The sequence below is a fragment of the Nerophis ophidion genome, linkage group LG17 (assembly GCF_033978795.1).
Source record: "Nerophis ophidion isolate RoL-2023_Sa linkage group LG17, RoL_Noph_v1.0, whole genome shotgun sequence".
In the NCBI taxonomy this organism is placed as follows: Eukaryota; Metazoa; Chordata; class Actinopteri; order Syngnathiformes; family Syngnathidae; genus Nerophis; species Nerophis ophidion.
Genome location: NC_084627.1, coordinates 38028742 through 38045459, shown reverse-complemented (window position 1 = coordinate 38045459; position 16718 = coordinate 38028742). Strand labels below are relative to the sequence as shown.

The 16718-nt window shown below is 38.2% G+C and overlaps 1 protein-coding gene across 2 annotated transcripts in view; it reads right to left on the bottom strand.

Annotated features, from left to right (window-relative positions):
* LOC133536410 (syntaxin-binding protein 1) overlaps positions 1-16718 on the bottom strand; it is a 92877-nt gene that overhangs the window by 66074 nt on the left and 10085 nt on the right. For both annotated transcript variants that reach the window (XM_061876904.1, XM_061876905.1), the window contains exon 2: positions 3406-3455. In XM_061876904.1, the coding sequence (XP_061732888.1) occupies positions 3406-3455 (50 nt within the window). The remainder of the gene's footprint in view (positions 1-3405; positions 3456-16718) is intronic.

Below are 16718 nucleotides of genomic sequence, written 5' to 3'. Positions count from 1 at the left end.
TACATGACACCTGATACCTGTCAGCTTTTTACAGTCTAATTCCGCATACACACTTGTGGTAGAAATATAAACAGGTAACTCAAATTCGATCACAAACTTATGACATCCAGCTAAATGTCTGGCCTTTCATCCACACTCATATTGTGTTTACTAGGAGTGTCCCGATCAATATTGGAATTGATTGATTGATTGAAACTTTTATTAGTAGATCGCAAAGGAAGAGAATACATAATGTGAAACATTACAGTTAACATATTCTGTACAATTGACCACTAAATGGTAACACCCAAATAAATTTTTCAACGCGAATTTTAAAATTCTGTTATAGGCTAATGCCGATTAATGCTGTTTAATAACAATCAAAAAAGCTGATGCCCTCTGGTTGTTAGAGGGCTTTATTTATTTTGATAGAGGCGACAAGCAGCTGTGGAGCCGTCCCATAAATTATTAATCATCACCTCCTTTGCAGCAAAAAGTAATATTATCACTGGAGGACAAGGCTAAACATGTTACACACTGAGTCAAAACAAGCAAGAGCAGACAAGAATGCAAGCTAATCGTTAGGCCAGCTTTATGACACAAGAAATAAGTGCTGAGTAAAGTTTAAAAAGTGTAGATGGAAGCACATTACAAAACAGATTCAATAGTTTTACTGTCAAATCAGCACAAATTAGACATATAAGTGAAATTTAGTACCTGAGATCCCACATTAAGCCCAATGAGTACCACAAGAACAATAGTATATACATATTAAATATATTAAATAGAATATGATTTAAGTAGAGTAGCTCCTAAATAGTATTGGTAATATCAATATATTATCAATAGAATAGAATAAATAAAAATATAATAGATTGTGACCTTGTAGTGCAAATGTAAAACAATTTGAGCAAACAAAACCAAACAAAAGTCTGGTCCAGCACTGTTGGTCCACATTATGGCGCGATTAACAGAAAAGTCGATTAATAATAGTTAAAGAGGATAATACAACAATGTGTGTTGAGAAGGACGGATCCATCTATATATTGGTAGTGTCAATACCAAGGGTAGTATCAGTTTCTGATTGATACTATAGTGATTAGATCAATATTTTCCATCCATCCATCCATCCATCCATTTTTCTACCGCTTATCCCCTTTTTGGGGTCGCGGGGGGCACTGGTGCCTATCTCAGCTACAATCAATATTTTCATTCTTCATTTTTTGGTTGGTTTTGTTATTTTTCACAAATTGAGGGAATAATTCCCTGGACACAGGAAGACTTGGAAGGTATTTAAAAGAGCATATAGTCATTTTTAATTTTGTTTACATATGATATGCTATTGACTTTTTTTGGATCAAACTAGTGTTGTCCCGGTACCAAAATTATTTTGATACTTTTCGATACTTTTCAGTACCTTTTTGAATAAAGGGGACCACAAAAAATAGCATTTTTGGCTTTCCATCCATCCATTTTCTACCGCTTATTCCCTTTGGGGTCACGAGGGGGCGCTGGTGCCTATCTCAGCTACAATCGGGCACCCTGGACAAGTCGCCACCTCATCGCAGCATTATTGGCTTTATTTTAACAAAAAAATCTTACAGTACATTAAGCATGTGTTTCTTATTGCAAGTTTGTCCTTAAATAAAATAGTGAACATACAAGACAACTTGTCTTTTATTAGTAAGTAAACAAACAAAGGCTCCTAATATACCTCCTGATGTGAGCAGTAACATATTTTGTCATTTATCATTCTATTATTTTGTCAACATTTTTAAGGACAAGTGGTAGAAAATGAATTGTTAATATACTTGTTCATTCACTGTTAATATCTGGCTATTTTCACTCTCAACATGTTCTATCTACACTTCTGTTAAAATGTAATAATCACTTATTCTTCTGTTGTTTGATGCTTTACATTAGTTTTGAAAGAGACCATAAATTTAGGTGTCAATCCGATACCAAGTCGTTACAGGATCATACATTGGTCATATTCAAAGTCCTCATGTGTCCAGGGACATATTTCCTGAATTTAATAAAAAATATATAAATCAAAAAAAAAAAAAAAAAGAAGATGTGATGCCAAAAAATATCGACGTAATCATAATAGTATCGACTAGATATGCTACTGTACTTGGTATCATTACAGTGGATGTCAGGTGTATCCACCAATGGCGTTTGTTTACATTGTGACGCCGGTGAGCTACGGGGATGATACTTGTAAGAAATTTACTTTATTTGTCGCCAAGGAGGCGAGGAGTGTCGGTGACCGGTACTTTTCAGAGGCGGTATAGTACCGAATATGATTCACTAGTATCGCGGTACTATAGTAATACCGGTATACTGTACAACCCTTGATCAAACACTTGTATGTAGTAAAAAATAATAAGGAACTAGTTTGAATATTGTATTGATTGTCAGTCTTGCCCCTGACAGTTTGTCTGTTTTAGTTTTTCCCTCTGCATTTGTCTTTGTTTCCTCTGTGTGTGTGGAGTGTTTCCTGTCAGCGCTCTTATTTTGTCTGTTTCCTGTGTTTCTCCCTAGGCACTGTTTCCTCTCAGATGCGGCTGATTGGCACCTGGCCACACCTGGTGTCAATCAGCCCGCCCTTATTTGTACCTGCATTGTTCCTCCAGTCAGTGCTGGATTATTGTCAGGTATTGCATGTCGCTTCTGTATTGTATTGTCGCGCCTGTCGTGTCGTTGCAGCGTAGCGGTAAGCTATAATTCGTTAGATGTTTGTAGCTTACTGTTTTTTGTTACCTGCTTTCTATTTTGTCTTTGTACAAGACGTAAGGACTTCTGTTCCCTGTTCTGTTTATGCTAGCCTCCATGCTAAGCTTTTTGTTTTTGCTAGCTTCCATGCTAAACTCCTTTTGTTTGTTATCCGCCTCGTGCCCGCTTTTTGTTGTACCCTTTTGTTTGTTCTTGTTTAGTTTTAATTAAATCATGTTTTTTTATTCAATGCCTGCAGCCTTCTCTGGATCTTGGGGTTCGTCAACAACAAACTCTGACGGAGTTTGTTGTTGACAGAGTTGACAGGAACCAAGCAGGTACAAATAGGAGCGGACTGATTGACACCAGGTGTGGCCAAGTGCCAATCAGCAGCAGCTGAGGGGAAACAGCGCCCAGGGAGAAACACAGGAAACAGACAAAATAATAGCACTGACAGGAAACACTACACACACAGAGGAAACAAAGACAAATGCAGAGGGAAAAACTAAAACATAGACAAACTATCAGGGGCAAGCCTGACATTGATATTGTTACAGAGTTACCATGACTAACCATAAGTACATAAAACAATTTATAGTTAATACAAAATCGGCAACATAGAACCCTGATCGGAACCCTTTGAACACGGTAAAATCTGTATTTTTGAAATATTTTAATAATAATGACATTGTTGCTGTTTTGTCATCATACCTTCCATTCTCCCTTCTTCTTCACCTTCTTGATGACATCATTCATAATCTCTGCAAAAGAAACACAAAATAGATTACTAGTATGTGAATTGAAACTGCATGTACCAACCACTGACAGGAATACTCATTAAAAATGTCGAATAAACAGACTTGAATCCAATATAAGAATACCTTAAAAAAATGAAGTTGAGCAGAAAGTACAGTAATAATCATAAAATGACATGCCGTATTTTTCGGACTATAAATCGCAGTTTTTTTCAAAGTTTGGCCGGGGGTGCGACATAAAATATCAAATAATATTATTTATCTCATTTGCGGAAGAGACGAAGAAAATGTCAGCAATCATCACACACACGTCAGCCAATAAGAATTCGGCGGGGGAGGGTCATGGCAGAAGTGCATTGTGGGTCATGGAATGCTAACTGCTATATGCTATATGTTACTACCGTAGCTATCGAAATGGATAATTTCAACGTTGGCGGTAACTTATAAAAACTGAGAAGGGCTGAACAAAAATGGCACCGAAAAGGAAATCATGTACTGCAGATTACAAGCTGGACGTAGTGAAATATGCAGCAGAAAACGACAAGAGGAATCGGCGCATACCTTTGGAGTTGGCAGAGTTATTTAGAAGCGACATCGAGGAAGAAAATTTCATCGAATTTATCGATTAGGAGTGACAGATTGTTTGGTAAACATATAGCATGTTCTATATGTTATAGTTATTTGAATGACTCTTACCATAATATGTTACGTTAACATACCAGGCACCTTCTCAGTTGGTTATTTATGCGTCATATAACGTACACTTATTCAGCCTGTAGTTCACTATTCTTTATTTATTTTAAATTGCCTTTCAAATGTCTATTCTTGGTGTTGTATTTTATCAAATAAATTTCCACCAAAAATGCGACTTATACTCCAGTGCGACGTATATATGTTTTTTTCCTTCATTATTATGCATTTTTCATAATCCAAAAAATACGGTACAAACATACTGTTCTATTATCTGCTCATGCAGTATCGATCTTAAGTGACTTTACTTAATTGTGTGACTATAATCTTCCTCACTTTGGCATACATTTTTGCCAACTTTTTTTGTGCGAAATACGCCCGGATCGCCAACTCGAGAACAGTTTTGTTTTGGGCTGACATGGTAAACAACTCAAATGAATGTTTTATCCAGACGCATACATTTGTCCAAATGTGGCCAAGTAGACGCCTTGTGGGTTTCCTGGACGTCGTCTACATCGCTACAAGAAAAATCAAAATAAGAGAATCCCTCTGCAATCTTGCACTTGCTTTTTAATGTATAAATCGTCCGCTTGAATGTTCCCTCTTTCGTTTCTCCGACTCTCCTGTCGTCATTTGGGATGTCTGTTGTGATTTCTTTTCCTGGTTCCATGAGCCTGCCCTATCTTGCCTCTGATTGGCCTGTCCCTAATGTTTTGCCATGATCTCAACCAATCGTGACTCATTATAGTAAACAACCAACCAATCATTTATGGATGTATGAAAGACGCCAACGCGCGGATCACCCGTTGGTACCAAGTTTTACAACCCTACAATTTTAGAGTGATCCACAGGCCGGGTGTGCAGATGGCCGTGGCCGACTTCCTCTCCCGCTAAATCAGGGGGGCAGCGACAGGTGCGTAGATAGCCCAGGTGGGCCTTGTCATGTAATCACCCGTCAACCTGTATAAGCAGCAGTCGGGAGTAGAGAGGTAGTTGGAGTTGGAGGTGCTGCTGAGCAGACGCAGAAAAGACTTGTTACTGGAAAGCAAACGGCTTGCACCTTGTGAGATCAAAATAAAACAGTGTTATACCCTGAATTCCTGGCAGTGTGTGGTGCTCTGAAGAACCCACTCGAGGGTAACCTCTACATCATTATTACTAGGGGTGTAACGGTACATGTATTTGTAAAGAACCGTTTCGGTACGGGGGTTTCGGTTCGGTTCGGAGGTGTACCGAACAAGTTTCCACACATACATATTAGGTAGCGCACCGCACATTGTGTAAAGAATGCAGAGCGAGGCACAACACATGGCAAGCTAGCAGTGACCGGGCTAGGACAACATGTAAAAGCCAGAAGACCCTCCTGCCTCATTAACATCTCCCATTTAGGAACACTTCGGCTGCGCGGTGCGATACAACAATGGAGAACGGAGGTTTGCCGACATTGTTGAGCAGCAGTAGGGTATGCTTCTGCCAACACGTTAATCATGCTAACCCCTTTGAAGCGGCACCACCACATTCAAGCAGCCTCCCCTCGGCAAGTCAGGCAGGGCTGAAGCAATAACAAATATTTTTATAGAAGCACATTTAAGGCCATCCATCCATCCATTTACCTCCGCTTGTCCCATTCGGGGTCGCAGGGGGTTGCCGTATTGCATTAAAAACTTGATTTTGACCCACTTCTATGGTGGAAGAACAATAAGCCCATTTATCCTCTTACTGCCAAGTTAGGCAGGCTGTGGGGGGTGTTGATTAACATGGACCCCGACTTAAACAAGTTTAAAAACTTATTTGGGGTGTTTGCATTCAGTGGTCAATTGTACGGAATATGTACTGTACTGTGCAATCTACTAATAAAAGTCTCAATCAATCAATCAAAAAAATCACTTTATATGTAGAAAGGTTTTATTAAGAAACCATTCTGAGCCTTATCTTTATTTTTATTTTTTTATTTATATATGTTGACCACATTAACTTTGGCAATGGACCCTGTGTGTATATGTATGTTATGGCATTGTTTACAAATTTGTTAAATAAATAACAAAATATGTATATTTCGTTGTTTTCTTACTGCACCGAAAATGAACCGAACCGTGACCTCTAAACCGAGGTATGTACCGAACCAACATTTTTGTGTACCGTTACACCCCTAATTATTACGATATTTTCTTAATTCATATCTTGTTTAAAAAATATGTCGACATATCTTACAAACTCGATATATAGCCGAGCCCTAGCAAGTAATTTTATCAATGCTGAAAAGTTTTTCCGAGGTCTGTGCCTTTAGAATGTGAAACAAAATGGTGGTAAGAATTGGAAACAGTGGTGACTTCATTGCCACAGGATAAGCGGCTTCCACAAACAAAGCCTAAATCTGTCACTCGTTTCCTCTAGCTTTGCATTTCAGCATTTTTCTGATAAAGTTGTTCAGATAAAAGCCATAAGAACAACATGTCATTATACTGCAAATCTCTTGTTTTTTACTGTTTCCAGAGTTTACAAACCGAAAATAATTCCATATTTTATTTCACTATTCACTACATTGATATAAATGTATGTTATTTCAAGACAATTTAAGACAAATATAATTTATTAGAACACAATAATGCGGATTTGTCACAGGTGGTGTCTTGAAGAACAATACAGAAAAACACCAGTTTGACATTAGGGAAGGAACCTGATCAAACACAGTGCAACAGCTGTGTCAACCAAATAGGGTCTCTCCCTCTCTCACACACACACACGCACACACACACACACACACACACACACACATGCCTACAAAGGCCGCACAATCTCTCTCCTGTCCAGTTTAGCAGGATCGACATCCTCATAGTTGAAACCTTCTAGAACAAGCCTGGGCAATTATTTTGACCTGGGGGCCAAATTTAGAGAAAAAAATGTGCCCTGGGGGCCGGTATATCTGATTTTTAAGAACATTAAATACAAAACCTTACAATAATGTCTGATTGAATGCTAAAAACTTTATGAAGGACCGCCTTAAAAAATAAAATGGAATTTCAAGCTTTTTGACTGAATGAGACACCCGGAATGTACATGATAAAGAATATGGGATTTACAATGTTAACTATGAACGATAAAACACTGAATATTGACAACGTATGATCGCCACACCCCCTCTCGCTTGACATGTTTTAAAATCATGCGAAACGCAACAAAAATGCAACAAACACAGCTAAATATGAACCCGAAAAAATGGCAAAAAAAAAAAACGCATTTCAGGCGGGCCTCTCTGGAAACACTCTGTGGAAACGCTCCACACCCACACTACTTGGTACCTCGTCTGAGCTGTTGTGACTTAGATTACCATAGTAACTAATTAGATTACCATAGTAACTACTATATCATGCAAAACAGCAGATTCCAACCATTGAAATACTTTGTATAGTTCAAGACTTACGGTTATTTGAAAACATGACTGCACATCATAATGGCAGCTACAGTTTCCATCTTAAAGATCTAAAAATATTATCTGGGAATGTTGGCGGGCCAGATTAAAAAGCCTAACAGGCCGCATGTGGCCCCCGGGCCTTAATTTGCCCAGGTCTGTTATAGAATAAACACATAAGTGCCACAATAATATTTGGAAAACAAATTTTTAAAGAAGCTAACTCACAGATTGATGTCAAAAAAGGCATTAAGAGGCATTAAGATACATAAATAATATTTTTCACAGGGTAGATCACTATTTTGGGTGTGATTCATCCCCTGGGAATGATGCAAAAATCCCTAAAAATTAGAGGTGTCGTAATTGATATGATATGAATGAACGCATCAAAATAATTACCTAAATTCCCCTCCAAATAGGGATTAACTCGCTGGAATATAAAGACCATATTGTTATGATCCGCCGCCCGGATCATACGTTATTTTGTTTTTTGAGTCCTTTTGTGTTTTCTGTTTGTTTTTGGACTCTTCCGATCCCTAGTTTAGCTCTTCCTTATTTACCTTGTTACCATAGTTTCTGATTTGTTCCACCTGCTCTGGTTTTTGTCGCGCAACTGTGATTCCTGAATACTGCCCTTATTTAAGCCTGCCTTTTTCCTCCGTTCTAGCTTGATCCTTTCTGTCGCGATGGTGGCGCATATTAGATGCACGTTTTGTCCACTCCAAGATGCAAATGGACCAGATGGGACAGGAATAGCAGGTAAGAGCTTGATTCAATATAAAAAAAAAGATAAAACTGGTACAAAAAAGGCAAAAGAAAACGTGTGCCTACGCACGGGAAGCTAAGCTAAAACTTAGCACGGAAAACCGAGTCCAAAGATTACGTGCTGAGCGCACGGGAAGCTAAGGAGCTACTTAGCATAGAGACAAGATTTAGGAAATGCCAACGTGAGTGTTACTTACCGCAAACAAAGGATCAAGATCGAACGGAGGAAAAAGGCAGGCTTAAATAAGGGCAGTAATCAGGAATCACAGGTGCGCGACAAAAACCAGAGCAGGTGGAACAAATCAGAAACTATGGTAACAAGATAAATAAGGAAGCGCTAAACTAGGGATCGGAAGAGTCCAAAAAAAACAGAAAAACACAAAAAGACTCAAAAACCAAAATAACATATGATCCGGGCGGTGGATCATAGCACATATAACATACATCCATAAACGTGGATGCATATCAAAGAGTGTAATATATTTATCTGTACAGTAATCTATTTATTTATATCTGCACCTTATTGCTCTTTTATCCTGCATTACAACGAGTTAATGCAACAAAATTGTGTTCATATCTGTACTGTAAAGTTCTAATTTGAATGACAATACAAGGAAGTATAAGTCTAAGTTTGATATGTTGATAGATAGATTTGTATTCTAAAATTTCAAGAGTATCGATCTGCACTTGGCCAGTTTCCCTTCTTTGCTGCTCTGGCCACCCACACAGAAGAAGAGCTGCAGAGCCCGATGGACTGCTTTGCAAAAGCTTGCAACAAGTTCAGCCTAACAATCAGTCTGAAGAACACAAATTTGACTGCCCAAGATGCTGAACCACCCTCTATCACAGGGGTCGGGAACCTTTTTGGCTGAGAGAGCCAAGAATCCAAATATTTTAAAATGTATTTCCATAAGAGCCATATATTTTTTTCATCACTGAACACAACTAAATGCGTGCATTTTAAGTGAGACCAACATTTCTAGAGTATAATATGTCTCTTATTCTTTGTAATAACACTTATTCTGAAGCTAACTGTGGAGGGGGCGTGGCCTGCGGACCTGCAGCGAAGCGGGGTGTTGCCAGGATCGGCCTTGAAATCAGCGACAGGTGCGTAGATGGCCCACCTGGGCCTTGTTATCTAATCACCTGTCGCTCTGTTTATAAGCAGCAGCCAGGAGGAGAGACGGGGTTGGGGCTGGAGCCAGAGCGCGAGCGAGAACGAAAGAGGAAAAGACAATTGCTGGAAAGAAACTGAAAGACTTATTGAAAAATAAAACAATATTGTAACCCGAAAACAGGCTCTCATGTCGGTGCTTAGTGGTCTGAAAAAAACCCAGGAGGGCAAGCCATACACTAACCAATAATAAATAACTTCTTACCATTAAGGCAACTTCTTGAACTGGTGCAGTAGAAAACGGATGGCTGGATTAAAAATGCATGAGAATGTTTTATATTTTGAACACTATGATGACATGTGGAATTATTCATTACTTATCGTGTTAAGCAATGTCAGCTGAGATTTATCCGAGAGCCAGATGCAGTCATCAAAAGAGCCACATCTGGCTCTAGAGCCATAGGTTCCCTACCCCTGCTCTATCACCATCCAACAACTATCAACTAGAGGTCATCAGCCAGTTCACATACCTTGGCTCCACCATCACTGACAACTGGAAGCAGAGATCAATAAGAGGACCGGCAAAGCATCCTCAACCTTGGCCAGGTTGTCGCAAAGATTGTGGAACAACAGCATGCTGACAATAAACATCAAGACCGCTGTGTATCGTGCCTTCGTGCTAATCCTGGACTCTGTACTCCTTGCAGAAGAAGAGGCTAAGTGCTTTGCACATGCGCTAACTCCGTCGCATACTCGGGATTACATGTAGTGTTCGTGTGACGAACAACGAGGTGCTGATGCAAGCCAAGATTCCCAGCATGGTCACTTTCCTTGGTCAGCGTCGCCTTCGATGGCTGGGCCATGTGCATCGAAAGGACGATGGCCGGATCCCCAAAGACATCCGCTACGCAGAGCTTGCCTCCGGCAAGAGGACAACGGGACGGCTACAACCCCGCTTCAAGAATGTCTGCAAGCATGACCTGAAAGCGCTCGACATTGACCTGAACACCTGGGAAGAGCTTGCTCAGGACAGATCTAGCTGGAGACACACCGGGAACACTGGACGGGGAAAAACTCCGCCAGCTTACAGATGAGAAGCGAGCTCAGAGAAAGAGTAAGCAACTACATCCTGCAGCTGACTCGACCTACAAATGCACCAGGTGCAACAGAGACTGTAACTCCCGTGTGGGTCTGTACTGCCACAGCAGAGGCTGCATGACCAACTAAAACATATCCAAGGGGCTCCAATCCATTGTCTTCCAAGACTTACAGATACCAACAACAAAAACATACATACATATTAGGAGTGTGGGAAAAAAATCAATTCGAATACGAATCGAATTGAATACGTTGTGCGATACAGAATCAATTCTCTTTTTTTTTTTAATCGATTTTTTTTTTTTAATCAATCCAACAAACCACTACACAGCAATACCATAACAATGCAATCCAATTCCAAAACCAAACCTGACACAGCAACACTCAGAACTGCAATAAACAGAGCAATTGAGGGGACACAAACACACAGAACAAACCAAAAGTAGTGAAACAAAAATGAATATTATCAACAACAGTATCAATATTAGTTATAATTTCAGCATAGCATTGATTAAAATCCCTCATTTACATTATCATTAGACATTTACAAAAAATAACAAAAAGAACAATAGTGTCACAGTGGCTTACACTTGCATCGCATTTCATAAGCTTGACAACACACTGTGTCCAATATTTTCACAAAGATAAAATAAGTCATATTTTTGGTTTGTTTAATAGTTAAAACACATTTACATTATTGCAATCAGTTGATAAAACATTGTCCTTTACAATTATAAAAGCTTTTATTTTTTTTAGATCTACTACTCTGCTTGCATGTCAGCAGACTGGGGTAGATCCTGCTGACATCCTATGTATTGAATGAATACAGAATCGTTTTGAATATATATATATATATATATATATATATATATATATATATATATATATATATATATATATATATATATATATATATATGTATATATGTATATGTATATATGTATATATAAGTATACATATATATATATATACATACATATATATATAAGTATATATATATATATATATATATATATATATATATATATATATATATATATATATATATATATATATATATATATATATATATATATATATATATGGTCGTATATGTGGTCGGTGCCCACTGATGTAGACTGTTAAATATGTCTGCTGCTATAAACAGTGTGTGTGTAAGGGGGGATGGTGAGAGCAAGGGAGAAAGAGGAGGAGTACGCACGCCAGCTCTGACGCAGCGTTCTTCTGCAGCGAGAGAATTTTTTTAATTAAATCTAAAATATATATATATATATATATATATATATATATATATATATACATATACATATATACACACGTATATACATATAAATATATATATATATATAAATATATATATATATACACACAACTAGCTGTCTTCCAGTCCGCCCTTCTTTATGGTCTGTAACCACAACTGTGTGTGTGTGTGTGTGTGTGTGTGTGTGCGTGTGTGTGTGTGTGTGTGTGTGTGTGTGTGTGTGTGTGTATGTGTGTGTGTGCGTGCGTGCGTGTGTGTGCGTGCGTGCGTGTGCATTGTGCAGGCGTGATTCCCAGGTGCTGCAGGCACTGCAGCAGACACTAAACTCAGACCAGTGTGATGCTGCGGTTCATGGAAGTCATTAAAAAAGCTATTATTGGTTGCCCAATATAAACAATATACGAAATAAACACTGTGCATTTGGCTTTTGGTATAAATTTGATTTTTATTGCCTTATCGTGATAATAATGGATGTTTATGGCACATTCTAGTTTTGTGAGAATTGAGAGCAAGAAAGGGACAAGCGGTAGAAAATGGATGGATGGAAGCTGCGACAGGCCACAAGAACTACAATATAGCGGCCTGACAGAGGTGGCGAGCTAGCGCAGCTAAAGGATGTCCATACACAGTGCGGAGACGCTCCTAAGTTACGAATTGTCACCTCCATGGCGGCAAATAAAACATGTTTTAGTGAAATATCTAAACATGCGACACACCGAGCAAGAGAGCAGGAGGAGACAAGAAGAAACTAGCTTGAACATATATTAGATAAACAACAGAATACCGTATTTTCCGGACCATAGGGCGCACCGGATTAAAAGGTGCACTGCCGATGAATGGTCTACTTTTAATCTTTTTCATATATAAGGTGCACCGGATTATAGGTTGATTAAAGGATTCTTTTTTTTTCTAAATATAAAACACTTCCTTGTAGTCTACATAACATGTAATGGTGGTTCTTTGGTCAAAATGTTGCAAAGATTATGTTTTACAGATCATAGTCAAGCCGCTTTCTGACAGTCGCTTGCGGATGCGCCATTTTGTGGGCGGTCTTATTTACGTAGCTCACCTTCGGCAGCATCTTCTCCCCGTCATCTTTGTTGTAGCGGTGTAGCGTGCAAGGGCGGGAGTGTAAGAAGTGCCAAAAGATGGAGCTAATTGTTTTAATGACATTCAGTCTTTACTTAAACCAATAACGGAGCAGCATCTCCTCATCCGCCGGAAATGCGTCCCGTGATAAACCGTCCGACCAGAACTCTCTAACAACTAAAGTTCCTTGGGTGAATAATGTAAACTCACTACACCGGTATGTTTTAGCGCTCCCATGGCAGATATAAGTAAGAACTTTACACTACTGAAAACAGCGGAGGATGAATGTCCCATTACAAGAAGATAGAGAAAAAGAAGAAGCTTATTGCCAACTGTGTCGGCACAGACTACAAAGGCAGAAGCGCACAATTTTTCAGCACTGCCTCAGATCTCAAATACAGATCAGCAAGGTACCAGAAGGTAAGAAAAGTTGCTTTTGCATAATATTGCGAAACAAAACGCCAGTTAATGTGTCTTATCCTGTACACACACAGTAAATTCCATCAAGCGGTGCAGCTTCATAGTCGTACTAAAACATTTATATAGATTTTTGAGTGCCGTGTGTCATGTTCAATATTTTCAATGGAACATATAAAATGTTGGTGTAGTTTACTCGAGTTCTATTGCAGTCTACTCGCATCTGCATCTCTTGTGTGACCGCCATTATATTGCAGTCTACACGTATCTCTTATGTTTGACTGCTATCTACTGGTCACAGTTATCATTACACTATGTACCAAATAAAATAGCTTAGAGGTCGGAAAGCAAAACCAGAATTATTCCGTACATTATGTGCACTGGGTTATAAGGCTAATTGTCGAGTTTTGAGAAAAAAAACAAGATTTTAAGTGTGCCTTATAGTCTGGAAAATACGGTAAGTGCTTTGAACACTTTCATGATCACAGCAGGCAGAAGACATTAAAATAACGTTGAGAACTGGTTGAATTAGGTCCTGACGTTGAGAAACTCAAACAGAAAGGCCTGGGCAATTATTTTGACTCGGGGGCCACATTTAGAGAAAGAAATGTGTGTGGGTGCCAGTATATCTATTTTTATGAACACTAACACAAAACCTCACAATAATGTCTGATTGAATGCTAAAAACGTTATGACAGACCGTCTTAAAAAATGTAATGGAATTTTACATTTTCTATGAACGATAAAACACTGCATATTGACAACATGTGAACGTCACACCCCCTTTCCATCGACATATTTTACAATTATGTGAAACGCAACAAAAATGCAACAAACAGTGAAATATAAACTTGAAGGGTACAAAATAAACCCACCTAAAATCTTATTTATCTGATGTATCACTAAGCTTCAAAACTTTGTTGTGAAAATCTCATTCCGCGTCTTATCCGAGGTGGGGTCGCGGGGGCAGCAGCCTAAGCAGAGAAGCCCAGACTGCCCTCTCCGCAGCCACTTGGTCCAGCTCATCCCGGGGGATCCCGAGGCGTGCGGGTCGGACGTGCCAGAAACACTTCCCTAGTGAGGCGTTCGGGTGGTAGTAACTAATTAGATGACCATAGTAACTGGTATATCATTCAAAAGTGCAGATTCCAACTATTGAACTGCTTTGCATAGTTCAAGACTTACTGTCATTAGAAAACATCATAATGACAGCTAAACTTTCCATCTTACAAAGATCTAAAAAAATTATTTGGGAATGTCTGGTGGGCCAGATTGAAAAGCTTAACAGACCGCTTGTGGCCCGTTAAGCTTTTAATTTGCCCAGGTTTGGTATAGAACAGGGGTCACCAACGCGGTGCCCGCGGGCACCAGGTTCTCCTGTAAGGACCAGATGAGTAGCCCGCTGGCCTGTTCTAAAAATAGCTCAAATTGCAGCACTTACCAGTGAGCTGCCTCTATTTTTTACATTTTATTTATTTACTAGCAAGCTGGTCTCACTTTGCTTGACATTTTTAATTCTAAGAGAGACAAAACTCAAATAGAATTTGAGAATCCAAGAAAATATTTTAAAGAATTGGTCTTCACTTGTTTAAATAAATTCATTTTTTTTTTTTTACTTTGCTTCTTATAACTTTCAGAAAGACAGTTTTAGAGAAAAAATACAACCTTAAAAAGGATTTTAGGATTTTTAAACACATATACCTTTTTACCTTTTAAATTCCTTCCTTTTCTTTCCTGACAATTTAAATCAATGTTAAAGTATTTTTTTTTATTGTAAAGAATAATAAATACATTTTAATTTAATTCTTCATTTTAGCTTCTGTTTTTTCAACGAAGAATATTTGTGAAATATTTCTTCAAACTTATTATGATTAAAATTTAAAAAGATTATTCCGGCAAATCTAGAAAATCTGTACAATCAAATTTAAATCTTATTTCAAAGTCTTTTGAATTTCTTTTAAAATGTTTGTTGTGGAAAATCTAGAAGAAATAATGATTTGTCTTTGTTAGAAATATATCTTGGTCCAATTTGTTATATATTCTAACAAACTGCAGATTGAATTTTAACCTATTTAAAACATGTCATCAAAATTCTAAAATTAATCTTAATAAAGAAAAATTACACATTATGTTCCATATATTCTTTTTTTAATTTTTTCAAAAAGATTCGAATTAGCTAGTTTTTCTCTTCATTTTTTTCGGTTGAATTTTGAATTTTAAAGAGTCGAAATTGAAGATAAACTATGTTTCAAAATGTAATTTTCATTTTTTTCTTGTTTTCTCCTCTTTTAAACCGTTTGATTAAGGTTTTTTTTTCATCATTTATTCTCTAAAAAAAACCTTCCGTAAAAGGGAAAAAAATGTACGACGGAATGACGGACAGAAATACCCATTTTTTTATATATATAGATTTATTTATTGAAGGTAAATTCAGCAAATTGGCTATTTCTGGCAATTCATTTAAGTGTGTATCAAACTGGTAGCCCTTCGCATTAATCGGTACCCAAGAAGTAGCTCTTGGTTTCAAAAAGGTTGTTGACCCCTGGTATTGATAATGCATAGGTGTATCTTACAGCACATGTCGTGTAAGGACATTGTCTTCTTTGGCCTCATTTTCCTTCTGTTCTCTCATATGTGATGGTTTTGAAAGATGACTTTGAAGCACTGCACGCCCATCCCCCTCCCTTTTCCTTCCACGCCTACTGGAGAGAGGACCCATCATGCTTCACCACGGGTCCTTCCTCCTCTCTGTCTTTCTACACCTCTACCAACCCCAACCCAGCTTCACCTCAGCCAAACAGAGCGCAGGTGCTACATCCCAGCACTACCTCGTACCAAGTGTGTTCTGGAAAACACTATAAGAGTGTGGATGTACAGTACTCGCTTTGCCCGTTATGTAAGTACCAAGTAACAATACATTATTAATAGCATGCAGGATATCTCCAACGTGCAATATTTTGATGTTGATATCATACAAATATATTGTTAGGTTTGATCTTAGAAAAACACAAACACGTACATAGTAGTTTTGGAGGGTCAAATTGGACAGAATAAAATAACTAAGCACCCCCTTTCGGGTCGCAGGGGGTGCTTGAGCCTATCTAATGTAAAATTATATCTATCTATATATATATATATATATATATATATATATATATATATATATATATATATATATATATATACACAGTGGGGCAAAAAAGTATTTAGTCAGCCACCGATTGTGCAAGTTCTCCCACTTAAAATGATGACAGAGGTCTGTAATTTTCCTTCTTCCTCCAAACACGACGAGTTGAGTTTATACCAAAATGGATACATGGATGATACAGCAGAGGATTGGGAGAATGTCATGTGGTCAGATGAAACCAAAATAGAACTTTTTAGTATAAACTCAACTCGTCGTGTTTGGAGGAAGAAGAATACTGA